The sequence below is a fragment of the Ailuropoda melanoleuca genome, chromosome 2, assembly GCF_002007445.2.
Source record: "Ailuropoda melanoleuca isolate Jingjing chromosome 2, ASM200744v2, whole genome shotgun sequence".
Lineage (NCBI taxonomy): Eukaryota > Metazoa > Chordata > Mammalia > Carnivora > Ursidae > Ailuropoda > Ailuropoda melanoleuca.
Genome location: NC_048219.1, coordinates 63120065 through 63138543, shown reverse-complemented (window position 1 = coordinate 63138543; position 18479 = coordinate 63120065). Strand labels below are relative to the sequence as shown.

The 18479-nt window shown below is 33.9% G+C and overlaps 1 protein-coding gene across 9 annotated transcripts in view; it reads right to left on the bottom strand.

Moving 5' to 3' along the window:
• CCDC18 (coiled-coil domain containing 18) overlaps nucleotides 1-18479 on the bottom strand; it is a 108622-nt gene that overhangs the window by 18779 nt on the left and 71364 nt on the right. For 8 of the 9 annotated variants that reach the window (XM_034653917.1, XM_034653914.1, XM_034653916.1 and 5 more), the window contains 6 exons: nucleotides 17594-17693; nucleotides 13629-13745; nucleotides 12497-12640; nucleotides 10747-10950; nucleotides 7144-7281; nucleotides 4503-4703 (listed from right to left, as the gene is read on the bottom strand). In XM_034653917.1, coding sequence (XP_034509808.1) covers nucleotides 4503-4703; nucleotides 7144-7281; nucleotides 10747-10950; nucleotides 12497-12640; nucleotides 13629-13745; nucleotides 17594-17693 — 904 coding nt within the window. The remainder of the gene's footprint in view (nucleotides 1-4502; nucleotides 4704-7143; nucleotides 7282-10746; nucleotides 10951-12496; nucleotides 12641-13628; nucleotides 13746-17593; nucleotides 17694-18479) is intronic. The other variant, XM_034653919.1, reaches the window with a different exon arrangement.

Below are 18479 nucleotides of genomic sequence, written 5' to 3'. Positions count from 1 at the left end.
TAAAAAAATAAAAACATATTCCATGTAAATGGAAATCAAACGAATATTGGAGTAGCTATACTAACATCAGAAAAAAACAATCTTTAAGCCAAAACTGTGAGAAGAGACAAAGAATGTCATTATATAATGATAAAAGGGTCAATCTAATAAGAGTATATTACATAAATATTTATGGGCCAAAAAAAATAGAAGCACCTAAATATATAAAGCAAATATTAACAGACCTGAAAGGAGAAAAAGACAGAAATATAATAATGGTAGGGAACTTACATACCCTATTTGCATCAATGGCTGATCAAAGCAGAAAAATCAATAAGGAAAAATTGGACCTGAACCACACATAAGATCAAATGGACTTAAAAGACATTTGCAAAAGATTCCATATAGCATAAGGCCTATATACATTCTTCTCGAACATACAAGGAACATTCTCCAAGGTAAACCATGTGTTAGGCCACAAAACAAGTCTTTTTTTTTTTTTAAAGATTTTATTTATTTGACAGAGATAGAGACAGCCAGTGAGAGAGGGAACACGAGCAGGGGGAGTGGGAGAGGAAGAAGCAGGCTCACAGCAGAGGAGCCCGATGTGGGGCTCGATCCCGCAACGCCGGGATCACGCCCTGAGCCGAAGGCAGACGNAAAGGAACATTCTCCAAGGTAAACCATGTGTTAGGCCACAAAACAAGTCTTAATAAAATTTAGAAGACTGAAATATTAATATATTCCAACCATAATGGTATAAAACTAGAAATAAATCACAAGAAAACCGATAATTCACAATTATGTGGGGATTAAAAAATATGCTACTGAACAGCCAATAGGCTAAAGAAATTTTTAAAAATTATCTCAAGACAAATGAGAATGGAAACACAAAATACCAAAAATTATGATATAGCAAAAACATTTTTAAGAGAGAAGTTCATTGTGATAAACACCTACATTAGAAAACAAGAAGATTGCAAATAAACCTAACTTCACACTTTATAAGGAACTAGGAAAAGAACAACAAACTAAGCCCAAAGTTAGGAGAAGGGGAAATAATAAAGATCAGAGCAGAAATAGAGACTAAAAAGACAACAGAAAAGATGAATAAAACTGGGGCATCTGGGTGGCTCAGTTGGTTAAGCATCTGCCTTCAGCTAGGGTCATGATCTCAGGGTTCTAAGATCGAGCCCCATATCTGGCTCTCTGCTTAGTGGCAAGTCTGCTTCTCCTTCTCCCTCTGTCTATGTGATCTCTCTCTCTCTAAGTAAATAAATAAAATCTTTAAAAAGAAAAGATCAATGAAACTGAGAAGAGGGCTTTTAAAAAGATAAACAAAATGCACAAATATTTAGCTAGATTTACCAAGGGAAAAAAGGGCCCAAATAAAATCAGAAATGAAGGAGGAGACAGTTCAACTGCTACCAAAGAAATACAAAAAATCATTACAGACTGATATTAAGACTTAAGAAACAGATAAATTCCGAGAAACATAAAACCTACCAAGAAAATCATGAAAAAATAGAGTATCTGAACAAGCCAATTAATAATAAGGAAACTGGATCAGTAATCAAAAACTTCCAAAGAAACAAAAGTCCAGGACCAGAAGACTTCATTACGAATTCTAACAAACATTTAAGGAAGAATTAATACTAACCCTTCTCAAACTCTTTCAAAAAACAAAAAAACAAAATAAAACAAAACAAAAAAAAAACAACAACAAACCAGAAGAGAAGGGAACCCTTCCAAACTCATTTTATGAGGCCAGTGTTACCCTGATACCAAACTAGACAGGGAAGCCACAAGAAAAGTAGAGGCCAGTATCCTCGATGAATATAGATGCAAAATTCCTCAACAAAATAGATGAAAAGCTGAATTCAACAATCATACACCATGATCAGGTAGGATTAATTCCATAGATGTAAGGATGGTTAAGTTCACTATCTGCAAAAAAAAATCAGTGTGATACACCACATTAACAAAATGAAGGATAAAAATTTTATGATCCTCTCAATAGATGCAGAAAAAACATCTGAAAAAATTCAACATCCTGTTAGACCGGGAATACTCTTGCCAGTTTTATTCAACATAGTACTGGAAGTCCTACCCAAAGCAATCAGTCAAGAAAAAAAAATAAAAGGGGCACCTGTGTTGCTCAGTCAGTTACGTGTCTGAGTCTTGATTTCGGCTCAGGTATGATCTCAGGGTTGTGAGATCGAGCCCTGTGTCAGGCTCCGCACTGGGCATGGAGCCTGCTTAGGATTCTCTCTCTCCCTTTCCTTCTGCCTCTCCACTCCCTTCTCTCTCCCTCTTAAAAAAAAAAAAAAAAAAAAAAAAAAAAAAACCAAANAAAAAAAAAGTATCCAAATTGGAAAGCAGCTGTATTTGCAGATAACATATTATATATAGAAAACACTAAAAACTCCATCAAAAAATTGTTAGAATAAGTGAATTCAGTAAAACTGTAGGATATAAAATCAATATACTACCCAAAGCAGTCTACAGATTCAATTCAATCCCCATCCAAATTCCAATGCCATTTTTTTTTTTTAAGGATTTTATTTTTTATTTATTCGACAGAGATAGAGACAGCCAGAGAGAGAGGGAACACAAGCAGGGGGAGTGGGAGAGGAAGAAGCAGGCTCATAGCAGAAGAGCCTGATGTGGGGCTCAATCCCATAACGCCGGGATCACGCCCTGAGCTGAAGGCAGACACTTAACCGCTGTGCCACCCAGGCGCCCCTCAATGCCATTTTTCAAAGAAATAGAACAATCCTAAAATCTGTATGGAACCAGAAAAGACCCCAAATACCTCAAGTAATCTTAAGAAAAAAGAACAAAGCTGGAGGCATCACACTTTTTCATTTCAATCCATATTACAAAGCTTTAGTAATAAATACAGTATAGTACTGGTATAGAAATGGATACATAGATCAATGGAACAGAACAGATAGTCCAGGAATAAGCCCATGCATATATAGCAAGTTAATTTATGACAAAGGAGCCAAGAATACACAATGGGGAAAGGACAGTATCTGTATAAATGGTGCTGGGAAAACTGGACAGTCAGATGCAAAAGGATGAAACTGAATCACTATCTTACACCATACAAAAAAATCTACTCCAAATGGAGGAAACACTTAAGATCTGAAACCATAAATCTCCTAGAAGAAAAAATAGGGGTTAAGGTACTTCACGTCAAGCTTGGCAATAATTTTTTTGGATCTGACACAAAAGCAAGGGCAATGAAAGCAAATAAAAACAAAAGGGGACTATATTCAACTAAAAAGCTTCTGCACAACAGTGTAAACTATCAATAAAATGAAAAGGTAACCTACAGAATGGGAGAAAGTATTTGCAAATCATACATCTGATAAAGGGTGAATATCTGAAATACATAAAGAATTCATACAACTCAAAACCCAAACAATACAATTAAAAACCGGCAGAGGAACTGAATAGATATTTTTCCAAAGAAGACATACAGATGGGCAGCAAGTACAGGAAAAGGTGCTCAACATCACTCATCATCAGGGAAATGCAAATCAAAACCACAATGAGATATTACCTCACACCTGTGAGAATGGCTAGTATCAAAAACAAAACAACCCAAAACCTCCAAAAACCCAGAGAAAACAAGTGTTGGTGTAGGTGTGGAGACAAGGGAACTTTTGTGCACTGTTGGTGGGAATGTAAATTGGGATAGCCACTGTGGAAAACAGTATGGAAGTTCTACAAAAAATTAAAATTAGAACTACCATATCATCCTGCAACAGCAGTTTTGGGTATATACACAAAGGGAATTAATACAGGATACCAAAGAGATATATGTATTCCCAGATTCAATCATGGCAGCATTATAGCCAAGATAAGCAAACAACCCAAGTGTTTGTCAACAGATGAATGGATAAAGATGTGGTGTATACATACACACAATGGACTATTATTCAGCCATGAGAAAGGACATCTTGCTATTTGTGACAACATGGATGGACCTTGAGGGCATTATGCTAATTAAACAGAGAAAGACAAATAGTTCTTTTTTTTAAGAATTAAAAAAAGAGAGAGAATCAAACTCAGAAAGAGCACATAGAAAAGGGGTTGCTAGGCAGTGGGGGAAACAGTGAGAGGTTAGTAAAACAGTACAAACTTTTAGCTAAAAAATGAATAAGGTCTGGGGGTCTAATGTATAACATGGTGACTACAGTTGGTAATACAGGTATCGTATAACTGAAATTTGCTAAGACAGTAAAACTTAAACGTTCTTACCAAAAAAATACAAATAAATTTTAAAAACTGTAAGTTTGTGTTTGAACATTTATAAATTATTTCTTCTATGGTAATATGATATACATCATATTCATAATTCCCACATCCAGTGTCTTCTAAATAAAATGCTTTTTATTCAAACTGGTCAACATTTGGTCATATTTTCCTTTATAAACTAGAAGGACAGGGAAAATAAGTTATAATGTACTTTTTCATTGATGTGTTTTATGTACTTTTATATGTTTACTTACTTTAATAAGTAATGCTTCATTTGTAGCTTCAATTACTTCATTCCTGTCTTGGACTTGTTGATGCAAATTGCTTACAGTGTCCTGAGCTTCTTCTAATTCCAGTTTTGCCTTCTCTAACTGTTCATTTAGTTGCTGAACAGAAGTCTTTTGAGAGTCAGCAGAAATCTTCCACTTTGCATGGTTCTCTTGATGTGAAATCATCTACACAGCCCCAAAATTGAAAAAGAAAAGGAAAAAAATAGTGTGGAGTTGGTTCCAAAAACATTCTAATACTTTTCACTTCCATGTATACTGAAGTAAATTTCTGTTTATAGGTACAAATATCTGATTTCTCAACAAATAACCTATTAGAAGAAAAAAGGGGAAGAAGAAACCTATGATCTTGAATTTACCTAAGAACAGTTAACCACATACAATGGTCTGTTTTTTGATCCTGATTTGAACCATTTAACTATACAGACATTTTGTGACAACTGGGAAAATGTGATGAGTTATTTGTAATATTAAGGAATTACTGTCAATTTTTAGGTATGATAATAGTACTGTGGTTATGTTTTTAAAAAATAGCCCTCATCTTTTAGAGATACTTACTGAAATGTTTACTGATGAAATAATAATGTCTGGGATTTGCTTCAAAATAGAATGAGATATGTAGGGGAAGGGAAGTGAGTGAGGTTAAAGATATGGTGATCGTACTTCCCAGTTTGCTTAAGATTGACCAGGTTTTAATGCCTGGTGTCCTGGTGTTACAAACAGCACCCTTTTTCATTCTCAAAAGTATTTATTCCCTTTTAAAAAGAAATGGTCAACATACTTATAGATGAAATCACATTGGCCACAAGTTGATAATTGCTAAAGTTGAATAATAAATACAGGAAGATTTATACCACTCTTTCAAAATTTTCCATAATAAAAACTTTTTAAAAATCTATTTCTTATCAAAAATATCAGGGGGGCACCTGGGTGGCTCAGTCAGTTGGGCATCTGCCTTCAGCTCAGGTCATGATCCTGGGGTCCTGGGATCTAGTCCTGCATCGGGTTCACTGTTAGACAGGGAGTCTGTTTCTCCTTCTCCCTCTGCCTGCCACTCCCCCAGCTTGTGCTCTCTTTCTCTCTCTCTCATAAAAATAGATAAATAAAATCTTTAAAAAATATATCAGGGCTTTTTCTGACAATTCTGAAACCTGTAATTTTTAAAATGCTGTTGAAAACTGTTGATCCTTTTTACTAACTCTGTTACTTTAATGACTTATTCCCTCATTTTTTTTTTTAAATTTATTTTAATGTAGGCTCCATGCCCAATGTGGGGCTCGAACTCATGACCCTAAGACCAAGAGTCACACACTTTATCAGCTGAGCCAGCCAGGCACCCCTATTCCCTCATTTTTATATTCAAACAACATACATGCTTTAAAAATAAATCTCTGTCAAGTACCAAAGAGGATAAAAACATATCACAAATTTTTATATCATAGGTATAAAACAGTACCAAATATTAAACAGCAATAGTAAAACCTATTTTTATAATTCATATAATTCATGAACTACCTGCTTATAATGTCAGAGGGCTTACAAAACAAAGTAAAAAACTGGATAATAAATAAAAATAGAAGAGAAACTACATAATAAAAGTGCAAAGAATACTTGCTGGTAAACACTTGAGCTGGACTAGTTATTACTGATGGTCACTTGGTTGAGTAGCTAATATTTATTTATTAAATAACTATGCTGAATCCAATAGCATTCCATTTGTCTTTAAAGAACAAGGACTGAAATCTCTTAGCCTGCTAACTGGATTCAGCTTGCAAATATGTTTTGTTTGGCAGACACAATGTTTTCAAACAGATCTGAATCAAAATGCATTTAAGTAAGACATGGTGACTACAAGCTCTACCAACCCTCACAAAGATAGTCCCAACTCCTTTGAAAGGCGTTTAATATAAATGTAGTTGTAACCCTTCTTATACAGAAAAATGCTTTATTAGAACTCCATAAGTAATTTATTTAGGTCTAATACATACATCTTAGCTATCTTCAGATGCAGTTTTTAAAAAGACAAGAAATGCTTTTCTAATTGATAACAGTGTTCATTTCTATAAAGGCTCAGGAAATACTAGTAGATAAAAAGTTATCAGGTTCTAATTTTACCTCTTTTACTATCAGAACAAATGGTGGAAATTGCAAAGCATTATAGATTCATATCACACGAAACTGCTTATGTTGTTTACTAAGTATCTCATCAGTTAGTTTTGGCAAGTGCTATTTTATAACATGATGATGATGATGATGAACCAGCCTCTGGTCTAAGAACTTTAACTATATTCATTTAATCCAGTTAATCCAGTTCTAGGAGGTACATATGATTATTATGCCCATTTTAGATAGAGATGTTAATTGCTCAAGGTCACATAAGTGATAAACTGAGATTTGGAACCAGACTGCCTGCCTCAAGAATTTAAGCTCTTAACCCCACAGTGTATTAGCTCACTGGATATGAAGTGAAGTCATATTAAGCTACCAGAAATGAAGACCACAATGAGTTATTCTATAATGAACATTTAGAAGCTAGACTTATATTTTTGTTGAGATAGTTCAGTCCACTTTAGCAGGGAGTACTGGAACAAATTACATTTTTCTTTACCTCCAGATGATAAGCTTCTTTGAGAGATTCTACTTCTGTTGACAATTTCTTGATTTCTGCTTGCATTCTTGCTTCTAAATGAGCTTCACGTACTTGAGAAGCCCCCAGTTCTTCAGCTAAATGGTGTCCGTGAGCTTCCTTAAAAATGACGTATTAAGAAAAGGTTGTTTATTTGGTTATTATAGCTAAACCAATCACATGCATTTATGGAAGTATTTTAATCTTTTATAATACCATATAAGTGCTCATACACAAAGTTAAGTTATTAAATGGTATACTATAAAATCTAGACATTTAAGAGACTACGAATGGGACTGTATTAGTATATTATTTATCATAATATAATAGGTCACTAACAAATGCATTCTGTAAAACAAACTAATAACTACAGCATGTTGAACTTTGGCGGTAAGTCTACTTTAAGGCTTGCCTGTGCATTTTGTTCACCAGATGCACTGTTTGCTTATCAAGAATCAGTTGTGGGGCACCTAGGTGGCTCAGTCAGTTAAGCACCTGCCTTTGGCTCAGGTTGTGATCCCAGGGTCCTGGGATTGAGCTCCATGTTGCCAGGCTCGCCACTCAGCAGGGAGTCTATTTCCCCCTCTGCCCTTCCCCCCCCCCCACTGGGGAGTGCGCACACACACTCTCTCTCTCAAATAAATAAGATCTTTTTTTAAAAAGTCAGTTTTGCATTTAACCAAACCTGTTTATGCAAGTTGTGCTTGTGATTATAATTATGCAATTCTAATATACATCATGTATGAACACTGAGGAAATATACATGCAAAAAGAAAGATTTTATAAGAAAGTTAAATGCTTTGAGACAGCTTAATGAATGAGTCATAAACATTTTTTACCCAATTAGAAGCAGTCAAAAGCAGTTGTAAAATATTGTGGGGAACCCTATGTAAAATATAAGAGATGTTATATTCTAATTGATTTACAAATGTCTTTTAATTCTTCTTCTACTTTAAAGAAACCAAAATTGGAAACAATAGATGAGGGAATAGGAGTATAGTTAATGCAAAAAGATTAGGTGGAATTCTAATCAAAGACCCTACACATACACACACAAAAAACAAGATTTGGTCCTAAATTAAAAGATTTACACATGAATATATATTTAGAGTTTGGAGTCAAAATATTTTATTTTAAACTATCATTTTAACAAATCAAAACTACAATGAGATACTACCTCAAAATGGCCAAAAATAACAAAAGAAACAAGGATGCAGAGAAAGGGGAATCCTCTTACAGTGTTGGTGGGAATGCAAACTGGTGCAGCCACTCTGGAAAACAGTATGGAGGTTCCTCAAAAAGGTAAAAATAGAACTACCTGAGGATCCAGCAATTGCACTACTTGATATTTACCCACAGGATACAAAAATACTAATTCAAAGGGATACATGCACCCTGACATATCACTATTAACCTACAATAGCCAAATTATGGAAAGAGCCCAAATGTCCATCAACTGATAAATGGATAAAGAAGATGTAGTATATATATACAATGGAATATTACTCAGCCATAAAAAAGAAGAAAATCTTGCTATTTGCAATGACGTGGATTGAGCTAGAGAGAATTATGCTAAGTGAAATAAGTCAGAGAAAGACAAATACCATATGATTTCACTCATATGTGTAATTTAAAAAACAAAATAAATGAACATGGGTTGGGGGGAAAGAGAGGAAAACCAAGAAACAGACTCTTAACTATAGAGAACTGATGGTTACCAGAAGGGAGGTAGATGGGAGGATGGGTTAAACAGGTGATGGGGACTAAGAAGGGCACTTGTGATGAGCACTGGGTGCTGTATGTAAGTGCTGAATCACTAAATTCTACACCTGAAACTAGCTTGAATTTAAATGAAACTTGGAAAAGAAAAAAAAGTCACTTTTTTCCCATTTAACTTAAATTCAATTAACATATATAATGTATTACTGGTTTCAGAGGTAGAGGTCAGTCTTATATAATACCCAGTGCTCATTACATCATGTGCCCTCCTTAATGTCCATCACCCAGTTACCCCTTCCTCCCCTCCAGCTACGCTCAGTTTGTTTCCTATAATTAAGAGTCTCTATGGTTTGTCTCACTCTCTGGTTTCATCTTGCTTTATTTTTTCCTCTCTTCCCCTATGATCCTTTGTTTTGTTTCTTAAAAGTCCACAAATCGGTGAGATCATATGATAATTATCTTTCTCTGATTGACTTATTTCATTTAGTTAGCATAATACCCTCTAGTTCCATCCACATTGTTGCAAATGGCAAGATTTCATTTTTGATGGCTGAGTAGTATTCCATTGCATAAAAATATAACATTTTCTTTATCCAGTCATCTGTCAATGGACATTCGGGCTCTTTCCATAGTTTGGCAATTGTGGACATTGCTGCTATAAACATTGGGGTGCAGGTACCCCTTTGGATCACTACATTTGTATCATTGGGGTAAAAAGTTGGTAGTGCAATTGCTAGGTCGTAGGGTAGCTCTATTTTCAACTTTATTTTTTTTTAAAGATTTTATTTATTTATTTGACAGAGATAGAGACAGCCAGGGAGAGAGGGAACACAAGCAGGGGGAGTGGAAGAGGAAGAAGCAGGCTCATAGCGAAAGAGCCTGATGTGGGGCTCGATCCCACAACGCCGGGATCACGCCCTGAGCCTAAGGCAGACACTTAACCGCTGTGCCACCCAGGCACCCCTATTTTCAACTTTTTAAGGAATCTCCATGCTGTTTTCCAGAGTGGCTGCACCAGTTTGCATTCCCACCAACAGTGTAAGAGGGTTCCCTTTCTCACATTGTCGCCAACATGACCTGAGCCCAGGGCAGATGCTTAACCAACTGAGCCACCCAGGCACCCCCCCTTATATATTATTAGTCTAACCAACTAGATATGTGAATAAAGGCATTAAGTTTACCAAAATTAAATGTAAAGTTACTTAAATGCAATTCCTATACTATATTAGAAACCATAATAAAAAGCAGAAGACTCACAGGCACTTTTCTGAAACACCAATAAATACATTTTTCTCAGCCTAAGTAATTAACTCAAGCATATCAATCGAAGTATTTTTAAGCAAAGTTGTTAACCTTCTACCAAATACTGGGGAAATACAACTTATATTATTGTTCTTGCTATTAAAAGCATTTTCTCTCCCTAAGGGTTCTGGACTATAGATTTCATAACAGTTATAAATTTAGATTGTCAGTTTCACTTATAACAGTAACTACAAAGGTAAAAATTTTACTCAAAAAAGATTAGCTTTGTTTTTTTCTTCAAATGATAGTTTAAACTCACCTAAAAATCTAAAAGTACTTTGTAACTCAATTGATTGAAAACTAATTAGTTTGTCCAAAACTCAGTTCTGAAGGTCTTCCTATTTATATTACTAGGCTACACTAAATATAACATTTTTCTTCTTAAAATTTTAGAAAAATAAACACAACATAAACTTTACCACTTTAACCAGTTTTAAGTGTTAAATTCAGTAGCATTAAGTACATTCAGTGTGTGTAACAGTTAATATAATCTACAGTTTAAAAAAGTAAATGCTAAAATTTTATAGATTTTTAGTAAGGTAAAATTATGTAGAATAGGATTACTTTTTCTTTAGAGAGTTGCTTTATTTCCTCCAGTTCACTTGAGAGCCTTTCTACTTCTCTCTGTGCTTGGACTTGTTGACGATGAGCCTCCAACAATCCTGCATGAGAGTTCTGCATCTGCTCCCGAGTTAGCCTTAATTCTTGCTCCCTATCTATGGCCTCCTTGTACTGAGTTGCAATATACTGTTCCTGTTCTTTCACAACCTGAAATACACAAGATATCTGTAGGTTTCAAATGAAATGATATAGATAACCTATTTCTCATTCTGATTTCTCTTTTATTAAGTGATTTCCCTCAACCCAACTCAATCTCTATAAAATTTAATACAATATCATCCACTGTGAAACTGATACTCAGAAAATGTTTCTTTTCCTTTTTAATAAGAAAATGTACTATAATAAATCTGGGACTAACTGGTATATTTTGCATGACTAATATGCAAGCTGTATAATCCTTTATCATTATGACTACAATATGGCAGAACACATAATAATATAAAGAGACAAAAGAAGCTAATATCTGATTATCCATCTCACGATGGAGGCTATATTAGCATGAATAACCAAAATCCACCATTAAGCCACATGTTTAAGGGTTAAGGTCATGACCTTATTCTCTGGAAAAGTAAAATTTGTCACTGGGACTGCTACTCTTTCTGAAACATCTCTACATTACTGAGTTAAATCCCTAGTAAAGTATTGTTTTCTTAGAGAAAAAAAAAATCAGTGAAAAGTAAGTTAGTTCTAAATTAGCTTGGTGAGGGAGATTAGAAGGTAGGTAATTGACTTTAGAGCTGATAAGAAGGAAAGAAATGAGTACAAATCATTAGGACTCTGATGTCTGGAATGGGGACCTTGGGTCCAACTGTATTATGTATCAGTGTAAATCTCATGTAAATATTTTTAGTCAGCCTTTGTTAGAGAACATGAAATGACTGGGCCAATAGTCATTTTCTTTTCCCTGGGGCCCAAACTTGCTCTCACAGACCCTGCTTAAATTATGTATATAAGTCAACAAATATTTATTCATGCTTACAATGTGCTGTTTTAGGTATTGAGGACTTAGGACTGAACAAAGGAGACAAAGTGGCTACCCTTATGGATTTTATATCCTACTGGAACAGACAGATAATCAAACACAATTAAGAGCTATATGTGAAGTTTTAAAGTTGAGTATAGTATTTAAAAACAAAAAAAGTTACATGTATGAGAGCTCTTAGAAGCAAATTCACTTTTTAAAAGGGCAAGGGGGTAGAATGGGTTCACCAATCAACACACATGCAAACTGATAATATAAAGTCATCAAAATTCATCTGGCAACTAATTCAATGTATTTGGTCTCAATAATGTACAATTATTATCTGTTCATTCATTCTCTGGATGGAGTTCCTCAAGGACAAACGAGTGTATCTTATTAATATCTGTATCTCCAGCTCTATTACATAGTAGGTTCTCAATAAATATTTGTTGACCAAGTAAGCACATATTGTAGGTTTACTATGTGAGAGACACCATGCCAATGCCTGTAGGCAATATAAAGAAAAGTAAGATGGTGCCTTTGCCCATAATTGGAACATTAGAGTAAAATATTTAAAAAGATCAAAGAAACAAATAATTATCTGACACAATTAGCCTAAATATACTTATGGCACAGTTTCTATATTTTAAAACCAACCAGTTTAAAACAAAGATTTATATCACTTTTTAGATAATATTACTCTGTTCCGTAGGCAGAAAATAATTTGCTTACGCTTTCCATTTCTCTCATCTTTTGTTGTGTTCGTTCATTTTCTTTTTTCAGTTGACTTATCTCCTGTTCATTTTGTAGCATTATAAACTCTTTTTCTCGAAGCTGTTCTTTGGAATATTGTAATTTTTCATTCAAACTTTCTATCTGAATTTTAAACAGAGCAATATTAATACAACTAAGGGAAACTAGTTCTTTAATCATAACTGCAGTCCAAGTAAGTCAAGCTTTAAACACACATATATACAATAGCAAAATATAAAAATGTGTTTTTCTTAAGACCATCATAACTTAGACATTAACACCAGAATTCTCATGCTTAACAAGATGCTTATTTGTATACCTAAAATATACTAAAAGAAATAAAAGTCTCAATCACGTGTATAAGAAAGGAAAATTAGAGTTTATTAAAACAACAGATGTTACATGACCTCACAAGTAGTTTTATAGGTAATATGTGCAAGAGGTGAAAAATATAGTTAGCGAAAACAAAATTCTCTTCCCACTGTGTTCCTTTCTTAGAGGCTACCACAGTTAAGAGAATTACAAATCCTTCCAGAGATATTTTATACATATTCAAACATGCGCACATGATGATAAATATGTGGGCACAAAAGACAAGAAAAACTACATTCCAAATAACATTAAGAGGATAATCATCTGGGGCTAGGGAGTGAGGAAAATGAGGAAATGTTGGTCAAAGCATATAAGGTTTCAGTTATACAGAATGAGTAAATTCTGACTATAGTTAGTAATACTGTATTGTATACTTGAAATTTGCTAAGAGAATAGGTCTTAAGCATTCTCAGCAAAAATAAATAATTAAAATAATTGAGGTGATGGATATGTTAATTAGCTTGACTGTGACAATTACTTCATAGTGTATATGTATATCAAAACATGTTGTACACCTCAAATATATGCAATTTCTGTCATTTATATGTCAATAAAACCGGGGAAAAATTAAGAGGAGAAAAATGAATTTAAAGTACCATGTACAGGTGATTAAAATTATGTAGTATTTTTATTGTATGTATTCTGTAAAAAGCCATATTATGTGAATAAGAAATAGATGCTTACAGTCAAGGAGTTATTTTTAAAAACAATATAAAATATGTAATTTTAAATAATTTACCTGTTTGTTGCATTCTTTAAGTTCCAATTCTGATTTCTCCAGAGTACCCTCTAATTTAATTATTTTCTGTTCCATTTCTCCCCTGTGCTCACGAATAGTCATATCCAAATGTGTAACCTAAATACAGAAGTAACATTATACTATTACTCAACTTTATTCTAATGTGAAAAGTTGTGTGCTTGGAATGTGTTTTAAAATTGTTTACAGTAGGTATAACTGAAACATAAGCTCACCTCAAGTTATTTTACAAAATGAGAAAAACATTCATTGCTTATTAATACTAAATCTTAAGCCTCATATGTATTATACAAACTTAAAGAAAAAATACAATGATGTCCAAAAAATAAATGATTTAGACTTCATTTTATGCTAAATAAGAGCTGTTAAATACAATGCAACATAACAAAAATTGTGGAATGCAGCAAAAGCAGTGTTTGGAGGAAAATGTACAGCACTGAATGCATATATTAGAAAAGAAGAAAGATCTGAAGTCAATCACTAAAGCTTCCACTTTGGGACACTAGAAAAAGAAGAAATTAAATCCAAAGTAAGCAGAAGGAAAGAAATAATAAAAACTAAAGCAGAAATCAGTAAAATTAAAATTAGGACATCAACAGAGAAAATCAACAAAACCAAAAGCTGATTCTTGAAGAGATCAATAAAATCAATACACTTCTAGCCACACTAAGAAAAAAAAAGAGAGGACACAAATTACTAATATCAGAAATGAAAGGAAGACATTACCGTAACTCTCACAGATATTAAAAGGATAATAAGGAATATTTTAACAACTCTCTGACCACAAATTTAATAAAACTAATGAAACAGACCAACTACTTAAAAGACATCATCTTCCAAAACTCACAAAGGAAGAGACAATCTAAATAAGCTAATATCTCTTAAAGAAATTCACGATTAATAACTTTCCCAAACAGAAAGCTGCAGGTCCAGATGGGCTCACTGGTGAATTCTACCAAATATCTAAGAAAGAAATTATACCAACTTTCTGCAACCCAATTCAGAAAATAGAAGCAGAGGAATATTTTCTAACTCATTCTATGAGGCCAGTATTACCAGACAAAGACATTTTAACACACATTTATGATAAAAACTCTCAGTAAACAAAGAATAGAGGGGGAACTTCCTCAATTTAATAAAGAACATCTATAGAAACAGCTAGCACCATACTTAATGGTGAGAAACTCAAAGCGTTCCCACTAAGGTCAGATACAAGGCAAGGATATTCTCTCTTACTACTGCTTTCCAACACTGTTCTAGCAGTCCTAACTAATGCAATAAGACAAGAAAAAGAAATAAAAGATATACATATTAGGAAGGAATACAAAACTATGTTTGTTTATAGATGACATAATCAACTAGGTAGAAAATCCGAAAGATCTGATAAAATAATTCCTAGAACTAATAAATGATTATAGCAGGATTGCAGGATACAAGGAGTACACAAAAGTCAGTCACTTTCCTATATACCAGCAATAAACAAGAGGAATTTGAAATTAAAAACATAATATGATTTATATTAGCACCCCCAAAAACAAAATACTTAGGTATAAATCTAGCTAAATATATACAAGATCTATAAAGAGAAACTACAAAACTCCAATGAAAGAAATCAAAGAATTAAATAAATAGAGAGATAGTCCATGTTCACGGATAGGAAGACTCAATATTGTTAAGATTCAAGATGTCAGGTCTTTCCAACTAAATCCATACATTCAAGGCAATTCCAATCAAAATTCCAGCAAGTTAATTTCTGGATATTGACAAACTGATTCTAAAGCTTACACGGAGAGGCAAAACACCCAGAATATCCTACATGATACTGAAGAACAAAGTTGGAAGAGTGACATTACCTGACTTCAAGACACTAAAAAAGATATAGTAAACAGACTGTGGTACTGGCAAAAACACAGGTGAATAGATAATTGTACAGAATAGAATACAGAAGCTAAATATATTAAATAACCTTTGACAAAGGAGCAAAGGCAATACAATGGAGAAAAGACAGTCTTTTCAACAAATGGTGCTGGAATAAATGGACAATAACATGCAAAAAAATGAACCTGCACCATACCCTTCATAAAAATTAACTCAAAATGGATCAAAGACCTAGATGCAACTTGCAAAACTATAAAACTTCTAGAAGATAACATAGGGGAAAACCTTGGATGACCTTGGATGATGACTTTTAGGTAGAAAGACAAAGGCAAAATTCATGAAAGAAATAATTAATAAGCTGGATGTCATTAAAATTTAAAAGTTCTGCTCTGTAAAAGCCAATGTCAAAAGATTGTGAATAAAAGCCACAAACTGGAGGGGCGCCTGGGTGGCACAGCGGTTAAGCGTCTGCCTTCGGCTCAGGGCGTGATCCCAGCGTTATGGGATCGGGCCCCACATCAGGCTCCTCCGGCTATGAGCCTGCTTCTTCCTTTCCCACTCCCCCCGCTTGTGTTCCCTCTCTCTCTGGCTGTCTCTATCTCTGTCAAATAAATAAATAAAATCTTTTAAAAAAAAAAGCCACAAACTGGAAGAAAATATTTGCAAAAGACACATCTGAAAAAGGACTTGTATCCAAAATATACAAAGAACTCTTAAAATTCAACAATAAGAAAACAAACAACTCAATTAAAAAATGAGCCAAAGACTGTAACAGACACCTCACCAAAAAAAGATATACAGATAGAAAATAAGCACAAGAAAATACCCTCCATATCACATGTCATCTGAAGAGTGCAAATTAACCAGGAGATACCACTACACACTGATTAGAACGGCCAAAATCTAAAACACTGACAACACCAGATGCTAGTCAGGATGTGGAGCAACAGGAATTCACATTCACTGCTGGTAAGAATGCAAAATGGTACAAGCCATTTGGGAACACAGTTTGGAAGTGTCTTATAAAACTAAACATACTCTTACCATATGATCCAGCAATCATGCCCCTTGGTAATTACCAAAAGGAGTTGAAAACTTATATCCACACAAAAACCTGCACACAGATGTTTGTAGCAGCTTTATTCATTTAATTGTCAAAACTTGGAAGCAACCAAGATGCCTTTCAGTAGGTAAATGGATAAGTAAACTGTAGTACATCTAGACAATGGAATATTATCCAGTGCTAAAAGAAATGAGCTATCAAGCAACAAAAAGATATGGAGGAAACTTAAATGAATATTACTAAGTGAAAGAAGCCAATATGAAAAGACTATGTACTATGTGATTTCAACTATATGACGTTCTGGAAAAGGCAAAATGATGGAGACAATAAAAAGACCAGTGGTCGCTAGGGTTGGGGGAAGAGGAAGAAAGATGCTAGGTGGAGCACAGAAAATTTTTAGGGCAGGGAAAATACCCTGGATGATACCATGATGATGGATACATGTCATTAAACATTTGTCTAAATCCACAGTATGTACACACCAAGAGTGAATCATAATGTAAATTATGAAGTTTGGATGATTATAATGTGTAGGTTCATCAGCTATCATCAAATGTACCACTTAGGTTGGGGAATGTTGATAATGGGGAAGGCTGTGCATTTATGGTAGCAAGGTGTATATGGGAAATCTCTGTATCTTCTGCTCAATTTCCCTGTGAACCTAAAACTGGTCTAAGAAATAAAGATGCCTTTTGAATAGTTTTGTTCCTCCAACAAACACACAATTAAAGGAACTCCTTTAATCCCGCTGTTTTATGAAACGCAATAAGGTAAGAGATCAAAAGGTTCAGATACTATGCTAACCTTCATTCATCAAAATTTGACTTGCTATAAAAATAGCAAGATGAAGAAAGATGACATATCTCTAATTTTTAAAATATTAACGTGCACAGAAAAACATATATGCTTTAAAAGGGTCCATTTTACCAAAAAGTGGTGATCTCTGAAACCCTGCATGATTGTACCTTAACAGAAAATTTCATTAAATATAATTAAGAAAACCAACTTGAGCTGCTCTTTGCTTTAGTTCCCAATTTCTCTCCTTAAGTGCCTGATCCATTTCAAGGAGTTCTTGCTTTTTATCTTCATTCTCCATCTTGCATTCTCTGCAATTTATCAAAGGGAAAAGATCAAAGCAAATAGTAGAAGTATTATAGTTTTAAAAAATTAAGTCAATTGGGTTAACTTCTTGTAAGTTAAAAGTGATAAAATTCATGCAATTATTTGAAAGGGCTCAAATTAAAGAAATACTGTATAAAGAAAATGACTGGTATCAATAGTTACTATAAAAGAGTATTCTCAAAAGGCAAAAGTTAACTCAAACACTACTACTGTAGACAATTTAAGCTAAATGTTAAAGTACTCCCAGGATATAAAACTGAATCAGTATAAGAATTTTAAAAATATGTCCATATTTTTCATTTACAGATCAGGGGAGCATTTGAAAGTCGTTTCTATATAACAGCTGTGAGTTTATTACAATTGAATGAGGCATTTATCTCATGGTTGGTATCTCTGCTATCCACAGCTCAGTAAATGACCACTGTGTTTCTCATGGGAATTTTACTCAAATGATGCCTTACATATAGTTAAGTACTGAAGTCTAATATAGAAACATTTTTTATAAACTCTACCTCTCCAAAAACCTTGACTTATTTATAATTTTATATTATAAAAATGCTTAATACTGACACAACTTTAAGACTTCTACCACTCAGAGAATGCAATCAAAGAATTTTAATTTGGAACTCTATGTTCTGATATGACAAAGGCTTAAAATGTTGTTGATCTTGAAAATCTTCATATGGTTTTTCAAACTTAAATATGAACAATATTGAACAAAGGTAGTGATTTTAAAAAGCAGGTTGTGAGCTTTTTTTAATGAACTGTTT